We start from the raw sequence: 18,322 nt of genomic DNA, 5'->3' as shown, positions 1-18,322 counted from the left end.
GATGTCATGCTTCATCATCCGGCATTTGCTCCTCGTCGGGCCGGTGCTGCAATCACCTAAGGGTCCCCCGAAGGGTCACTTTGGCAGAGATCTTTTTAGAGAAAAGCCGTAAGGTGCATGCGGGTGTGTGGGGTAGGTCCTCTTGGAGGGTGATGTAGTGGGTGCAACGTAAGTTAAAACTGCCTAAGGGTTACCAAAAACAAGTTTAATGTGGTGGTACCCTTGACAGAGTAAAAACCCGTAGGTTGAAAGTTACCCCACTCGGCTCAATGTGCCCAGGTAACTGAAATATAAAAAAGGTCGACATGTTTCGTGCCTGTGTGGTCTCAAGGATCCATGGCGCTTCTTCAGGATCGAAACAAAACAAAGTGAAGTGTTGTGCACGTGAAAAGTGAAAGGGTAAATGCCCTCTGAAGGTGTCAGGGCAGGCCAGGGAACTGTGTACCATACAGTCTGGGTACAAACCGAAATAGTTGTGACTGCTCCTGGACACCACCTATAAATAAAAGGAGAGTTGCTCCATAGGCTAGAAGAGTAGGATGCCCGCACCTTACCGGGAATTTTGCTTGGGTGCTGGCTCACTCGCACCTACTGCAGGCAGACGTACGGACCATGTCATGAGTGTCATGAGTGATGTAATGTGTGACGTCATCAGCAGTGCATTGTGGGGGCGTGAGTTATAGTTAGCTCAACTAAGTATAACAGCCAAATTTCTCTGGTTTTGTATGAGTGAAATGTCCAGCTAACTATAACGTCCCTGAAACCTGTTTTTTCAGTGAATTTCTAAGGTTTTTAAAATGCTAATTTCTAACTATAACATCCCTAAAACCTATGTTTTTTCCAGTGAATTTCTAAGGTTTTTAAATCGAATTTCTAACTATAACATCCCTGAAACCTATGTTTTTTCAGTGAATTTCTAAGGTTTTTTAAATGCCAATTTCTAACTGTGATGTAGTAGTCGAGTTTACAGAGTGGCGCAGAAAGGGGACTGCGCCTCCGACCAGCGCTCATGAATTCTGCTTCATGTTCTTTTACTTAGGTCACTTAAAAGGAAATTAGTGTTGATATTTATAGTGTCAACACTGTCAATGTTAAAGTGTTATATATAGCTTGTGAACCCAAGCCAACACCATCTTCCAATTCTTGTAGCTGACAGTTAAATAATACCCTGCAATCTTAGATATTTGTAATTTTGATTCATTTAACGAAGCAGGATGTTCTGGTTTGACTGACTGAATTTGCTGATTTAAATTTGTATATTGCATGATTAAATATTACTGCTCCCTGACACTTTGGCTGGCAAAGACCATGGGAAGCGATCAGTCTGGATTGGAGAAGAACCACATTTTCAAATCCTTCCGGAAAAGGAGAGTTGGTACCTGTGTTTGCCAGCCAAACCCGAAAATGAATGACCACCATGCTGGGTTGGCTGAATCCTCGGGCCGTGCAGAAGGTTATCGAGTGCAGATGGCAGAAGGTCAGAGGGAAGGGAAGTGGCCATGAGATGTTGAAGATAGTTGAGTGCCTTCCTGAAGACCTCTGTGACAGATACAAAGATAATATAATGTGCTTCATGATCGAAGCCTATGGAGGTTGAAAAGGTGAGGAGGGCTGCATGCCAAGGCCCACTCATGAAGCATGATTTGCAAACAGGAAATAAAGTAGCGAGAAAGACCTAAATCATGTTGCCGCAATCCGCGCATGAAAGAATGAAGGCTGCACCAACATTTCCACAAATCAAGAGGTCTCTCCAAAGGTGCTGGTAAATCACTAAGAAGGAGCAAAGGCATTTCAAACACAGTGTGTCCCAGAATTGTTATTTTTAGCTGCTATAGACTGCTCAAAGAAGAATAGATCTGATGTTGCTGAGATGAATACTACCTGCACAGATTGTGGATAAACGGAGAAAGGATTTGCATTCATTCCAAGCAGTGCTGCGGCTTATCCTCAAGCAGATCTGAAGCTAGGTGTGTAAATATAAGATGTTTGGATTCCTACACTCATACAAACAAGCACTGCTCACATTCTGGAGCTTCATGCAGGACTTGGGGTTTTCAGCATTAGTGATGTCACTACTGATTTATAGATGACATATTATGTTCCGTATGCGTGAAGTCATTCCTGGAATGCTGTTCTCTTTCACGTCTTTGAAGTTCTGACCTGGATTTAACTCCCTTGGGTTGTATTTAAATAAAATTCTTTATAACTTCTACACAATAAAGAACAACATGGCATAAACCACATGAACACCATATGATATTTATGACCATTGTTGAGGAGGAGTGGGCATCATGACACACTTGAGGAATCACCTCTCTTGTCTTGAGTTACTGCCCCTCCCCACCCTCCGCAATGATAACAAACTGCATATTACACTTTGCACATACATTAGTTACGCACGAGTATGTCTGCCTGTTTCTATGCCTGACTTTCCATCCCTGTCTGTTCATCATAAGAGCCAAGCTCACTCTTATTAAAGCAAAAGACACACAATTGATTATCGGAATGCAGAACAAATCAAAACATTTCCCCCCATTCAAGTGATATGGGTTAAATCCATCATTATTTTGCTCATCATGCCACCCCAGTTTAGACCTGGCTATATGCAAATCTGTCTTGAACCTGTGCCTAATGGGAACACTCCAGATCAAACTGCCAAGCCAGGTCCTCCCTGGAATGGAAACAAGCATTCTAGGACTGGTATTGGGGTTTCACCCTCATCAGCCAGGATAGCTTGAATACAGTGGCACAGTGAGCCCAGGACCCACGTCTGGGCATATGCAGCAAAAGACACACAATTGATGGACGGAATGCAGAACAAATCAAAACATCCCCCCCCCGTGAAGATATCTGGGTTAAATCCATCATTCTTTTGCTCACCATGCCACCCTAGTTTAGACCTGGCCATATGCAAATCAGTCTTGACCCTGTGCTTCATGGGAACAGTCCAGACCGAACTGCCAAGCCAGGTCCTCCCTAGACCGGAAACAAGCATCCTAGGACCGGTTTTGGGGTTTCACCCCATATCAGCCAGGATAGCTTGAATCCAGTGGCACAGTGAGCCCGGCACCCACGTCTGAGCATACCCGGCGCACTCAGGACAAGAAAGCAAAAGACTCACAATTGATAGATGGAATGCAGAACAAATCAAAACATTCACCCCCCAGTCAAGAGAACTGGGTTCAATCCATCATTCTTTTGCTCAGAATGACACCCCAGTTTAGACCTGGCAACATGCAAATCAGTTTTGACACTGTGCCCCATGGGAACAGTCCAGACGGAACTGCCAAGCCAGGTCCTCCCATTGGGTGCAGGGCCAAGACTGATTTGCATATGGCTATGTTCAAACTGGAATGGCATGGGGAGCAAAAAAACAATGCATTTAGGCCCTGATCTCTGTGCTGGGGTGAATGTATGCCATTGTTCTGCATTCTGTCCATCAATTGTTCTTTTTGCACTCCCAATAAAGAGCACATCATAGCACGCTGCAAATCTTCCACCACATATTAAGTACCAACATGACTGACAGAGACAAGTTAATAAAAACAGCTGCCCACACTGCTGCCACATCTCAGCAGCGAGGATGAGCTGATGAGTGTTCACAGAGGGAGCCTTTTAGAAGCAAGAGAAAAAGAAAACATCAACTGGTGTTTTCACGGGGTCTACAAATCTATTTATTAATCCCCCTGACCCTTTCTCTGTATGTCTCTGTTCCCAAATTTCACACCACGCTCTCTCTCTCTTCCTTTCAAGACATCTATTGACTGACCCCCTCCACATGCCCTCCACGCTCCAGGCCATTAACCACACAAGTGAATCCTTCTGAGATGTTTTTCAAAGGCCTGCGGCATACAATGAGTCACCAGGGCTTTTTTTTAGCCGTATTGGCTGGTGAATTGCTGTTGCTGCCTACCCTTTATTAAATGCCACTCTCATCCACTTAACTCTTCACCGACTCCACTCTCTCTCCACATTCTCATACATCACTTAGCTTACTTGGCTCTCCCTTCCTTTTTTACCTATTATTGTCGAAGATCTCAAAGCCATAGATATCCAGCACTCCAATGACTGTGTTCTTCCCATGGACACGGGCGTCGTAGTTTTTCACCTCAATGACACTGTTGATGCGCCCCACAATCCAGCAAAAAAGGCGCTCGTAAATGGCCTGCGAAACAGGAAGACAGAAGACATGAGGCGGTCCTCTTCCAAGTGTGATGTTCTTCCCTGCACACCCACACTAGTCACAAGAGCACAAGTTAGATAGGGAGTGACCATGGATAATCTGCCATCTTTCTGGATCCCTGCAGACAGTGTGTGTTCATACATGTCTGTGTGTGAGAGAGCGAGAGCTTAGATCATAAGATCTCAGACAGAAAGCAATTGACGTTTCTGCGTTCTTGATCTAAAATTGAAAAGGAGAACCTCTGTCCTCTGCTGCTCTAGTTGACTTAGCAACTGTGCTGAGAAAATCAGGAAATTCTCTGCTGCAAATCTGAAACCTGTTTCTGGGTGGTGGGGTGTGTGGGGGGGGTCTCCTCTGTCACTGACACTCATCTTTGAAACACTCTCAAAGGTTGAACATAAACATCTGATATGTCTTATCTAACTTAAGTTCCTGGCTTGAATGTTCTTCCTTGGGCAGTATTGGTGTTTGTGTGCTGAATAAAGTTAGTAGCAAGAGATAATGTCTGTCAAAGCACTTCATCTGAATGAACGGAATACATTTATAGGCCTCTTGAGTCTTGAACTGCATTGCCCACATCTCTCACCTTGGCACAGGCATCCTTTCCATAGTTGGCTTCCTTGGAGTTGTGTCCCTTCTCGATCACCTCCCCTCCACCCGTGGCCACCATCCGGTACAGCAACGTTTTGAACACCTCCTCGCGTGACGTGGCAGTCAGCTCTGCAATGTAGGAGACCAGAGCACCATTTTCCACCCCCACCGTGTCCCCCTGACAAACAAAACACAGATTTCCCTGTGGAAAAAAATATATACATCACACGCTGAATTTAGAGAACATGAATTATTTTGTGAGTGACATAACTGGGAAACATAATCACTATAAAACACCTTTATTCCCTTAGGTTCCCATTCCTTATCAGATACACTGACTTACAAGTGGCCAAACATACATGTACATATGTGGCATCACTCAAGCCTAGCTGCAAAGCATCTGAGATGTTACAGCTGATAGTGACAGAGAAGTGGGAGGAGGTCTGTGATTGTCATCTTTCTATGAAACCTTTCCTTGGTTCATAAATCGCATTTATTGCCATAAGGCCTTTATGAGCCACCAGTCAGAACACAATCAGCTTACAAGCTGCTTCTTTTTAAATTAGAAAGATGCAAGGTTTGAATCTTCACTAATTTTCATCAGCATTTACAAATATATAGTGGCTGTTAACATGTTTTATATTGAGAGTAATTCAGTGTATTGGTTGTTGTTAGTTATTTGGATTAGTTTATTTTTATTTTTATTTATTTATTTATGTTTAACTGACAACACATGATGACATACATAGCTGTGCGCCTACAACCCTGAGGCCGGCTGCGGTGTTACTAACGGTCACGCCTCATCACAGCTTATCCCACACCCCGGCGGCTGGGCATCACTGTGTTCAAAAGTTGCAGTTCGATATATCTTCAAGGTTTGCAATCCTTTATGCCATTTCTTGTAGACTTTTCCCCCGTGTGGGGGCACAGATTTTCTACTAGAAACAAAACACCCAAAGAAACCTTACCCCCGCCCCACCCCCCTACTCATAACTGTTGAGGTGTCCTGTCAGCAACCCACCTAGAGTTTATCTGTGCACTCAGCGCCAGTCGTCACATCTCCTCCAAGAAGTGGCTTAAATGACTATTACGCATCTCAGACCAAAGCACGTCAGTGAGTGGACTTTGTGCCCTCCTCACTACCATCAATCCCCGGTTAGTAAAGGGGGCTCTCCCCCCCCTCCCACTGCAATACGGTTCTACGAGCTCCTGGAGGGCTCCCCTCGGATCACTCAGGCAATGGCTGCGCTCGGGGTCCCCGCGTTATCCGTCCCCACCGCAGTCTCCGTAGCCCCTCCACCCCTCCCGAGAAAGTCGGCGTATAGTCCCCAAAAATTCTTTGGTCTGCTGCGCGGAGGAAGCAGCTCGCTGAACCTCTCCGACTGCGTGCAGCAGTAGAGCACGTCTCGTGCCCACTGCACTACTGTAGGCAAGGGGCCCCGCATCCAGCAAAGTGCTACCCTACGCTTTGCTATGAGCATACCCATGTCCACCAGCCGTCGTGCTGCCTTGGGTAGCACTCTAGAGTGTCCCAGCAGGGCCATTGCAGGATCTGGGGTAAGATCTAATTCTACCACTCCTCCTATCTGCTAATAGATCGCTTCCCAGAAGCTGCGGATACCAGGGCAGTACCACGCTAAATGGATAAAGTCAGCCACTGGGTGGCTGCATCTCTCGCATGTAGCCCCCTCCCGTAGGCCATACCGGTGCAATCTCTCCGGCATGTAGTAGACTCTATTTATGAACTTAAAATGAATCAGCCTGTGCTTGCCGTGTAAAGATATGAGACGAATACCAGAACAGCAGTACGTCCACATGGCATCGTCTATTGCGGTGTCAATGTCCCTCTGCCAGGCTAATCTGGCCTTAGTATATTCCTGCGATCTCTCCGACATCGCCATGCCATATAGTTTAGACATTAGCTTATGGGGACTTTTGTGTTTGATGAGAAATGATGATTCCAGAACCTCAGGGGGTTCGGCCATGTCTTCCCCTAGGTGTTGCCGCCATGCCCTTATCACCCTAAGGAACTGGAAACGCTGCAGTTGTGTGGTGCTGTCCACTGTGGCAGCGACCTCATCCCATGTCTTAGCGACCCGAAAACAGGTCCCCCATCGAGTGTATACCCAGCTCCCGAAGGGACCGCACCACCCCGCTATCCCTGCAGGGGGGCAACCAGACCGCCCAGTCGAGTGGCATTGCTGGGGAGTATAATAATGCCCCCGCTGTTTGCTGCAATATGATATTCCATGCATGCCAGGTTGAGTTTAGTGAGTCTAGGAATCCCGTTCTACGGTCCGGCGCCTCAAAATAACCGCGGGAAGCGGGAGTGGTGCAGCAAACAGTTTCTCTAACTTTAGATATGGGACTGATTCATCGCCATAAATCCAGCTGTGTGCCTGGGCGCCTTGTGCAATCCTGTAGTACAGCTCCAGATCAGGCACCCACAGGCCGCCCAGATGATAAGGCAACGTCAAGGCGCGCCAACTAACACGTGCGTGCTTACCCGCCCATGCCAGCCGCAACAGGGATTTAGTAAGCCTAGTGAAAAAGGCGCGCGACAGCACAATAGGGATGTTAGAATCAGGAATAAAAATCTGGGAAGTACCACCATCTTCATAATGGATATCCGACCTACCAGTGACAGGGGTAGTCTGATCCAGGTCTCCACATCATCTTCAAGTTTATCAATGGCCCTGCCGTAGTTCTCAGAGAGCACCACCTCGGAGTCCATATGCAGTTGAATCTCCAGGTATCTAACCGAGTCATCGACACTGGAGCGGATACTCCATCTCAAATGGGTTAACGGAAAAGCGACGGACTTAGTCCAGTTGACCTTCAGGCCAGAGAGCGCCCCAAAATGCACCACCTCCCGCAGCACCGGCGCTAAGTTATTCTCCGGGTCCCTGACATACAGCAGGGTATCGTCTGCATATGTGGAGACCACGATCTTGTATGTAGGGAAGCTTACTCCTCTGAGGCTGTGGTATTCCCGAAGGGCGCACGCCAAAGGCTCCGCCACCAGGGCGTACAGTATAGGCGACAGAGGGCAACCCTGACGCGTTACCCTCAAGATGGGAATAGCGTCCGTAACCAGGTCGCCCAGTCGTATCCTCGCAGTGGGTCCCTCATACAGCACCCCAACCATTTGCAGGAAGACTGGGCCCAGCCCCATTCTTGTCAGAACCTGTCGCATGAATGGCCATTCTACCGAATCAAAGGCCTTCTCCATGTCCAGGAAGACTGTAAGGGCCCGCTTGTCCCTTCGTACATACTGCATAGTGCCAAACACTGTTCTCAAATTATACGTGAGGTTTCTGCCGGGCACAAACCCCGCCTGTTCCGGGGCAATTTGCTCCGAAGTGAGCAGGGCCAAGCGCGTGGCTAAGACGTTCGCAAAAAGTTTGGTATCGACATTCAGCAGCGACAGTAGTCTATAAGAACTGCATTCCTCCGGCGCCTTACCTGGCTTGAGGATCGCCACTAAAATAGCCTCTCTCATAGACTGTGGCATGTGCCCCTTAACACACATATCATCAAACAGTGCCGATATATGTGGGAGTAGCAGGTCTATCTGGCACATGCATCAACAAAGACTTTAGCAATTCCTTAATTGCGATTTTTAAGAAATCGCAATTAAGGAATTGCAAAAGCCTATGCATGTAGGAATCACTATAAAAATAGCGATTCCTACAAATTCCTTAATTGCGACTCGCAAATTGCGAGTCGCAATTAAGGAATGCCGTCCCATTCATTCCTATGGGCCTCCAGACCCATAGGAATGAATTGGAGATTGCATGAGCAAATTGCGAGTACCAGTATGTACTCGCAAATTGCTCATGCAATTTCAAGGGTGCAAGGGTGTCAAAATGACACCCTATTGCACCCCTGAAATTGATCTGTGCACATATGTTGCACACACACATGCTCTGTGTGTGCGCAACATGAAACTTTGAAAAATGCACAAAAGTGCATTTTTCTAAGTTTTTGCAAATTACCATGAAGTTCAACTTCATGGTAATTTGCTCCCCCTATTAACGAAATCGCTAATTTTTTAACTTTAATGCATTGCATTTAAGGAATCTCAATTTGGGATTCCTTAAATGCAATCGCAATTTAAGGAATCGCTATTTAGAGATTCCTTAAATTGCGATTTTTGCATTTGGGATGATGCATCCCAAATGCAAAAATACCGGTCGCAAAGGGGCAGATTCTGCTAATCTGCCCGTTTGCGACCAGTTTTCTCGTTGATGCATGTGGCCCTATGAAGGTTCTGTAAAAGGCAACCGTAAGGCCATCCGCCCCCGGGGCGCTATGCGCCTTCATGCCCGCCAGTGCCTCAAGGATTTCATCTTTCTCTATGGGGACGGCCAGAAATTCCCTATGCGCATTAGTGAGGAAAGGCAACTTAATGTAATCCAGATAGTCTTGAATGCTCTCTTCCATATCGGTCTGTTGGAAAGCGTAAAGAGTAGCGTAATACGACTGAAAACGTGCCGCAATGTCGGCCTCTTCCGTTAAGAGCACGCCTTCCTCCGATCGAATCTTGGTGATAGCGGCTCTACCCCTCCGGGCTTTTAGTATCTTAGCAAGTACCGATCCAGGCCTGTCGCCCTCCCCATATACCCTGGCCGTGGCGTACTTCCCCAGGTGCCGCACTTCCGCATCTGCAGCCTCATGATATTCCGCCAACAGAACCTTCAGCTCCTCTGTGGTGTCTGCTGACGCCTCTGACTGCTGCCGAGACTCCAAGTCCCCCAACTTGCGCTCCAGTGTCGAAAGTCTCTGCCGGATATCACGCAACACTCCGGAATGTTTGGCCACTGCCTCCCCTCTAATATAAACCTTAAATGTTTCCCAGATCGTCTGAAAGCAGTCCACAGAGCCCATATTGGTTTCAAAGAACATTGTGATCGCCTCAGCTAGTTCTTCCTTAAAAAGGGGGTCTAGCAGTGAATATGGGGGGAACCGCCACAGGAATGGTGGGATGGACTTTCTGGGTGTTGCCAAGATCAGCAATATGGGGGAATGATCAGATAGTGTGCGCGGCAGCACCTGACACGCACGGACTTGTGGGATAAGAGACGTTGATGCAAGCCAGTAATCTATGCGCGTGTGTAAGTTGTGATAGGAAGAGTAGTGCGTGAAGCCCCCCAGAGTAGGATTAAGCGTTCTCCACACATCAGCAAGAGCCATACAGAGCATTTCCCGTCCGATAACTTTAACTGCTGCTGACTGCGTTCTAGCCGGGCCTCCAGATCTGTCAAGCTCAGGGTTTAGGACCATGATAAAGTCTCCTCCCCACAGCATATGCTGCACTCAGCATTCCCTCACCGTTTCTGCCAGCGCTGAATAAAATTCCGGGCAGTCATAGTTTGGGCCATAGACATTAACCAACAACAAGTCCAGTCCTCTGCCCTGACAGTGCGAGAGCACAAACCTGCCTCCATCGTCCGCAGCTAGCAAGTGCGACCTGTAGTCCGACTTATGGTTGATCCAAGTCATTACCCCCCTGGCGTGGGTGGTGAAACCAGCTGCGTGTGCATGACCCGCCAACCCTCTGGAGCGCAGCATGGGACTATGGTTAGGGAGATGCGTTTCCTGTAAGAAGGCTATATCTATAGCGTGCCTATTAAGGTAGTGCAGGACTTTGCGTAGCTTCCGATGGTCATTCAGGCCTCTGACGTTCCAGGTCAGCACTCTAACAGAATCAAGCGCCCCGCGTGTAGCTGTGTTACTAGGCATTGCTATTCCATCTGAAACGCATAGTGTCTACCTCTGAGTGCCGCATGCAACATGTATGCTGAAGGATGCACCACATAGTATACCGACAGTTGAACCTCATAAAATGAAAAATGGAACCAACCACCCTCCCCCCACCCACAGCAGACCCCCCGCAACTCGGCCCTGCCGTGTCCCCTGTAGGGACTACCCACACCTCCCGCCACCCTGCCCCAAACAAATTAACCCCCCAAGTTGTGGTATTCACTCACGGGCGGAGGTCGCTCAGTTCTTGGTCTATAACGGGTTGTCACCTAGTACCCAAGTGCGACCCCCAAGCGCAGCAAGCGAATGTCTGCCCCCACGCCATACCATGACCACATCACACCGTACCACTCCGCACACCCCATAATCCCCAACAGCGCGACCAGCCCAAGTACCCCTCCCGCCGCCCCTAAAAGGATATGTTGCCCGTCGGGATAAGTCCCATGGGCCAAAGCTCCCTACACCAGGTACAGTCTGTGAACGCTCCACGGGCCCGCAGCCCAGCAGCTTATTAGTGAGCGGCTATCCATTCCTACCTTTTTGCATCCCACCCAATCCACTCCCCCCAATACTTAAACACACTCCAGGCTGCTGTGTACCCAATAAATGCGACGCAGTCTCGCCGGTCAGCCAGGATCAGTCCTGATCCTCCAACGAGCCATCCACTACTCCCCCCGGCAGCTGCCTCTCTGGGCTCCGCTTCTGCTCCTTATTCCAGTCTTCCAACGCTTTCTGCAGAGTCTTAGGATCCAGGAAGAACTCGCAACTTGGCCGGGTACAACATCGCGTAGTCCAGCCCCAGTTCCCGCAATTGTTTTTTAGCCGGGGCAAACTGCCGCCTGGCCTCCTGTACTCTGGCAGTGAAATCCGGATAGAGCGAGATGGTCGACCCTTCATACACCAAAGACTTCTTCTCACGCGCCACACGAAGGGCCGCGTCCCTGTCCCGATAGTTCAACAATTTCGCTATAATGGGGCGCGGTGGCGCTCCCGGAGAGGGCCTGGGTCCCAGGGATTTGTGCGCTCTCTCCACTACAAACATCCCTGAAAACACGTCTTTACCAAGCAGTGCTACCAGAAGCGACTCCACAAAACACTCCATTCTGCCAGTTGATGTCGTCTCCGGCAGGCCTGTAATACGCAAGTTGCACCGACGCGTACGCGCCTCAAGGTCCTCTGTTTTATCCTGCAACCCCTGCATAAGTCGCCCAAGTTTCTTTTGGTCCGAATCCAACGAAGTCTGAGCCTCTTCAACTTCCGCAAGGCGTTGGTCCGACTGGTCCAGTCGCTCCGCATGCTTATCAATGCGCTCCCCCATACGATCCATCCTGTAGGAGAGAGCGTCAATCTTGGCGCCCAAGGAGGTGATACCGTTTTGCAGTCCTCTCTCCATGGAAAGCAGCAGGCCCTGGATATCATGTTCTTCTTCTGGCGGGACAGGGGTGCCACCGGCCGCCCCCTCCGCCGGGACCTGAGTTTTGGGGCGCTTCTGCTCAAATGACAGTTTAGATTGGGACTTGTAGGACTTACCCATCGTGGGTACTGCCGCCGCGTAGCTTCGTACACCACGACCCAAAAGCCAGCTACCAGTGCCAACCAGAGCACACCTTCGTGCAAAGTATCCCACCTGGAGACGCTCCAGCCGGGCTCTTTACCTGGGACCCAGCTCCAATTTCAGGAGTATCGTCGTCGCCAGCAGTCCCCTCTGCTGGTGTCTCCGCTCGGCTTCCCAAATCAGGCCCACCGTTCCGCCATGCGTATAGCGACTCTTTTCCTTCACCGTGCCTCCGAGTTAGAGACAGATGTATCGGGCAAGGGGGAGGCGGGGGGGGGAGGTCGCCACGTTGTCTCACGCCAGCTCCCCACACTTCGCAGCCCGCTATTCAGCAGCACTGCGACAGACACTGCACTCTATCCTCTTCCCCAGGATGTCGACTGAGGGCTGCACTCCAGGCCCCTGCTCACTGCACACCTCGCAACTTACTGCAGCCAGCGCCCCAGCGGTGGTCCTGGCTGCGGCCCCAGGCCGACACTCCAGCACCCAAGGCGCTCACCGCTCAGCTGCTCCCTCTGGCTGGCGCGAACCTCCAGATAGCGCTCTAGTGTGTGCCACCACACTGCGGTCCACTGCCGTCTTCGCCGCGTTTAAGCCGGGCAACCTGCGGCTGGGAACCTCCTGCAATGAAATCACCGCCGTCTGCCGCTCAAGCGTGTTCACGCCGTGCACCCATATATGGCCTCCAGAATTAAGTCTCTGCGGGTACAGCCCCATCCGCCGCGTCGCGCCTGTCAATGGCGATCGCAACTCCTACGATTTAGGCCCTTCACGGCCCGAGTTTCTGTATGCATTGGGGGAGCCCGCTGTCGAAATCGCCCCTCCCGTCACCTCCGTGGCTTGGGCTGCACTGCAGGCGACACTTCGCCGCGCCGCTCCCGAGCCTGGGCTGCGAAAGCTGGGTTCATCAGGAACAGACCGCGTCCTCGCAGTCCCGCAGGCCGCACGCACAGCGACGCAAGTCCGTCTGTGCGCGCACCCGAGGTCGGGGATCAGCGGCCCAGCTCCGCCTCCAGAGCCGCAGGCCGCCGCCCAGTACTTTCAGCGCACACCGGCGCAGGAGTCGCGCCGCCGGGTCGCACTCTGAGCACGGCGTCAAAGTCTCCGCGCTGGCTGCAGTCTCAAGGCGTGTGGGGCCGGATAGTTGAAGGATTGGTATTCCGCTTGCCGGAGCTCAGGGCTCAAGCAGCCATCTTCGCTGCGAGCTAAGCTCCGCCCCCAGTTATTTGGATTAGTTCCTGCGCTCAGCAGACCATTCCATGCATTCATTCCAGTTTCTTTGGGATATATTACATTAACAGGAGTTAGGTGGGGTCATTAGTGGTGTGACAGTATCTGAGTTCATATAGATGGTCTGTGAGGTTAGTAGATGAGCTTCAGAATTTAGGCTATGACTGAAAGAAGGAAAGAAGGAGCAGGTTGTGCTCAGATGGAGGAGGCATGCAGAGGATGGAAAGAAATTAGAGGGACATTTGAAAGGAAAAATAGAGCCGACAGTCAGAAGTTAGGTCAGTTTTCATGCCGGATTTAGAAATATAGATATTGCTTTTTGAGATGGCGTGGAATTTGAGGATGTAAGCATGTAGACAGAAACAGCATAATTTGATTGTGATGCTAGTGGTATATTAAGTACTTTTGATAGTCACTAGAATCAGAGGAACATTCCAACCACTGCAAGGCTAAGACTAGACCATTGCACCAGTAAGGCCAGCTGATCGACTCAGGGGTTGGAAGCATAAAGTAATGGTTGTGTGCCTATACTGGTAAGAATCAAGAGTGTTAGACTGTGATTGATGGAGCCGTTACCTCATGATCATCGCAATGTGAGATGATTTATGGGTAAATAGTGCAAACATTGAAAAGGAGATTCTTCAAATGCTGGAGTGGATGTCTGGTGATGTTTATCCTGAAGTGTGACTCACTTAATTATTCAGAAGATGCAAAGTAGGAATTTTTTGGATACTCCCTGGCGGCAGCATGGTCACCTTCCGCAGACAGGGGAAGTGTATTGCCTTCATTCCTGAGGTTGGAAGGTGGCGATGCAGGCACCTAGGTTAGGTTATGGCGACTGGGCTCCCTTTAGAAACAAAATGAAGGCTTTGGCAGTTAGGGGCTGCTGATTAAACTTCCTGAAGTACTGCCCTTTGGTGAATGGTAGAGAGTAGGCTGGACTGCAGACTGTTGTACAAGGTGAAAGGTGTCCCTTTAGGTGAGGCCCAATCCTTAGTCTTTCGTGATCACAGACAAGTGCAGAGATCTCGCACTTCTTTGTTCATGCGCTAGGCAGGAGACTACCCTGCTGTGAGGGCATCACTACACAAAGGCTGCATCTGGAGAACAGCCAGGAAAAGGCATTTACATTCTCATAGCAACAATTGTAATGTTCTGTATGGTGTTCAGTCCCCTGATAGTCTCACTAAGCCTTTCTGTAACAATATTTAAAATGCTAATTACTCCCATGCATGAGTCCTAGATAGGTGTTTGAAGTTAATTCACAGTTGTCCCCACAAGACACAAAAAAGTATTTCAATTGGCATTGTAAGTTCTTGTGGTAGCCAGCTCTCAGGCTTGCGTCAGGATGTTTCAGCATTCTGCTGAGGGATCAAGATGACCATACTCTAGGTTGCCAGGTTCAATGACTGACGGTTGTGGGGTTGAATGTCTCAATTGTGCCTGGAGAGTAGTTTGGTATACATCTTCTTCAGTTTTATTAAAAGGTGAATAGAGAGATACAGGAGTTCTGTGAATCAGTACTGGGGTTACGAGGGCAACGAGAATCATAGTACAGTGGCCATCTTGGCTTTTTTCAGGACCTCGGGATCAGGGGAAATGCTCGTAAGGTGTAGGAAAGATGCTGGACAATCTGAACGAAATGGCATTACCCTTGGACACTGGTTACTAAAACCTGCTGGCGTGATATTGACATTTCTTGTTACAGTGGTAAACAAATCCATTAGCAGTTGACCCCATTTGTTGAAGGTGCAATCGAATTGGTTTTGGTGGAGCTCCAATTTTTGACAGTCTGATAACATTTGACTTGACTGTGTCGGTCTGGTCATTTTTCTTCTAGGGAGATGCTCCACAGCAATGTCCAAAGGATGGAAGATGGCCCAGTGTCATAGAGACTGTGCCTCTTCTGACAGGGGACGTGCCCTTGTTCCTCCTTGTTTGGCGATGTAAAACATTGATCTTCATCTGGCCATAATCCTCTGGGCGAGAGTTCCAGCTTGTGAGCTCCTGTACCTTCCATGGAGGCATAAGTTGTAAGTATCACTCTGTCCAATGTAGGATGGAAGGAAAGCCCTGTGTTGTGATTTATAGAGTTCCACCACCATACCAGTACTTGCTTCGAACACCCTATGACTTAGACTATGTCGTCCCATGAGCAATTCATTCTTTTGCATTGGCTGTCCAGTTTTTGTTGGATGGGCCCCCTCCATAACCTGCATAGGATATATGACCTATTCATGGAGACATCAGACCGAGCAGAGATTTGTATTGTCTTACCGTAACCGATGTTTGGTAGAGAATGTCTTTGTCATGGAGTGGAGCTTTCTTAATGTTTCTCCCAAGGGGAAAGCTTTTTCCAGCGGCGTGTCCGGCATTGCTCTTAAGCACTGTAGTCTTGTTTGAAGTTCTGTGGGTGACTTGTTGATGTTCATTCTCAATCTGTAAAAAAGAGTGATGCAAGCAACCATCATAATGTTTGCTTTTTCTTTTGATGGAGTTTTGACCAGCCACTCATCCAAGCAGGGGACACTTGATGACTCTGACTTTTGAGGTAAGCAGAAGCCAGTGCTACGATCTTTCTTAAAATATGCAGTGCCAATTTGAGGCCAAAGAGGCAGACTCTTTGCCACTGCAAAGCAAATATATTTTCTGGGCTTCCAGTGTATTTGGGATGTGAAAATTTACATCATGAAGATCCAGGATCATCAGGTAGTTGTTCTCCTTGAGCGTCAGGGGACTTCTTGAAGCGTTTTATGCAGAACGTCTGCTTTTGGAAAAAATTGTTGAGTTCTGTGAGGTCCCTGATAGATCTCCAGTGACCTGTCTTCTTTTCTAATAGGATGAATCTGGAGTAGAATCCTTAATTCCTCTGGGCCTTTTGAACTGTTTTGGTTGGTCTTTGAGGAGGAGAAGGAGAATTTCCCATTGCAGCTCTCTCAAATAAAGATAATGTTCCTTCAGAAGAAGGCAGACTGGAGGTTTTGGAAGAAACTCTAAAGTATAACATGAGCGAACAACTGCCTCACCCAGCAGCCTGTTGTTATAAACTCCCATGTGGGGGCAAAAATGGGGAATTCTGACCCCTGTTGGTTGATGTGGGGTTTATTAGGGGCAGCTGCCAGAAGTCAGGCAACTTTTTGATTTCCTGGGAGCATGATTCGAAGACTCTTCTCTTTCGTCCCAGTATCAGCTCAACATCCTGTGATCCAGGGCAAATCACTTAATCTCCCCATGCCTAAAAATGAATGTGTGCTTATGCAATGTAATGGGTGCTCATGTAAAGCGCTCCAGTATCCTTGGGTTGAGTTTGTGCTATATAAAACTGCAAAAAAAAAGAAAAGAAAATGAACACCTGCCATAGTTTTTCTGTTGTTTCTGTTGGATTTCAAGCCCTGGTCGTACCCAGGTTATTGTGGAGGGTAATGTGGATACCGTTGCTACTTTGTACTGGTGAAAACCTTTATGCGTCTGAGATCTTTTTGAACCAGGCAAAGGCGTGAAACCTGAACGGCGATACTAAAGAGCTCCAAAAGAATTAGCTGTATCAGTATCTGTTTTAGTATTCTGCAAAGCTCCATCAACATGCTTGCCAAAAAGGTTGGCTCCACCGAAAGGCTTGTCCAATCTCTTTGCTTGAATTCAGTACGAATAGCAGTTGTCCATTACCAACCCTGCTATCTCAAAAGAACCACTCATCCAAATTGGAAAAAACCTGCATTGGATACATCCATAGCTGCATCACTAATAGCAGCTGAAATTGTTCCAACTTCTTTGACTAATGCCCTAACAATTTACCCTCTTCTCCTCTGTTATGCGGTCAATTAGTGATGAGATGTCATGCCACATCTGGCAGTCATAGCTGCTTAGAATTGTTAAGGCATTTGGGGCTTTGATGAATGTAGCTACCATGGAACACACTTTATTGCCCAGATTATCAATGTGTCTCCCATCCCTCTCCATCTGTGGGGAGAAAGGCGTGATTGAGTTTTTCGACCTTCGCTGAGCTGCAGAGGCTATGACTTTGGATGGCCTGTGAGGCAAGCTGGGCCCATGCCAGGAGCCTTATATTTTTTCTCTAAATGAAACGCCATTGCTAGTACTGTGGCCAGTGCTTTCATTACCTTCAGACCTTCTGACCAGATAAAATCTAGTATTGGAATTGATTTTATATTGTTTCGTGGTTGTTTCTTATAATCACATAGGAAGCACTGCTGTTCCATGGAAGGTATTGTCAGGATGAATTTGTTAGCCACTCTCGCCATCAGTTCATAGAAATGGGCTCTCTCCATCGGTTCATAGAAATGGGCTCTGTCATCTGCAGAATCCGGTTGGACGGGGGACTTGTCACCTTTCTTAGATGCCACATAATCATTCCATTAGTCACCACCTTCATCCTGAGGCAATTTGCCGTCTTCCTTCACGTCTGAATAGTGTCATTAAGATCTTTGTTTCACACATCCTTTGGAGTTGGTGGCACCAGTTTTCATGTTGCTGTATTTGGAAGTTGATCTCTTGGAGGTGCAGAGGTTGGAGGTTGCGTGGGGGGTAAATGTGGGGGCGATGGGGGTGATGAAGGACAGACATGAACTGCCCCACAGGTTGCTGAGGAAGAAGTCCCTGAAAGATTTCCATCATCTATTGCTTTGTTGTTAGAGGTGCAAGAGGTAACTGACATATTTCAGATTCCGCATAGCCGTGAGGACAGATATAGAGTGAACAAGAATGATGGCACACAAAGTCCTGTGGCTGGTAATCATACTTGTGGTAAGCGTTTTCTTCATCTAAGGCATCCTCCGCAATTTCACCTTCCAATTCAGATCCCAGTATTTACATAGGAAGACTCATAGTCACTTGAATAGATGGAAAGTGGTTGTTGACGGCATCGACATCGAGGTTGGCGTTGACATGGTCGTCGATGCAGTTGATTTCAGTAGCAGGGACATTCTTAGTGATTTCATCAACTGTGCCTCTGTCAAAGTAGCAGTCGTAGACGACAA

The 18,322-nt window shown here is 48.3% G+C and overlaps 1 protein-coding gene across 2 annotated transcripts in view; it reads right to left on the bottom strand.

Annotated features, from left to right (window-relative positions):
• LOC146796188 (unconventional myosin-Ig-like) overlaps nucleotides 1–18,322 on the bottom strand; it is a 1,225,789-nt gene that overhangs the window by 997,518 nt on the left and 209,949 nt on the right. For both annotated transcript variants that reach the window (XM_085628614.1, XM_085628615.1), the window contains exons 8-9: nucleotides 4,770–4,976; nucleotides 4,020–4,165 (exon numbers count right to left, since the gene is read on the bottom strand). In XM_085628614.1, the coding sequence (XP_085484740.1) occupies nucleotides 4,020–4,165; nucleotides 4,770–4,976 (353 nt within the window). The remainder of the gene's footprint in view (nucleotides 1–4,019; nucleotides 4,166–4,769; nucleotides 4,977–18,322) is intronic.

This window comes from Triturus cristatus, chromosome 10, assembly GCF_964204655.1.
Source record: "Triturus cristatus chromosome 10, aTriCri1.1, whole genome shotgun sequence".
Classification (NCBI taxonomy): domain Eukaryota; kingdom Metazoa; phylum Chordata; class Amphibia; order Caudata; family Salamandridae; genus Triturus; species Triturus cristatus.
This window is presented reverse-complemented; position numbering and strand designations above follow the sequence as displayed.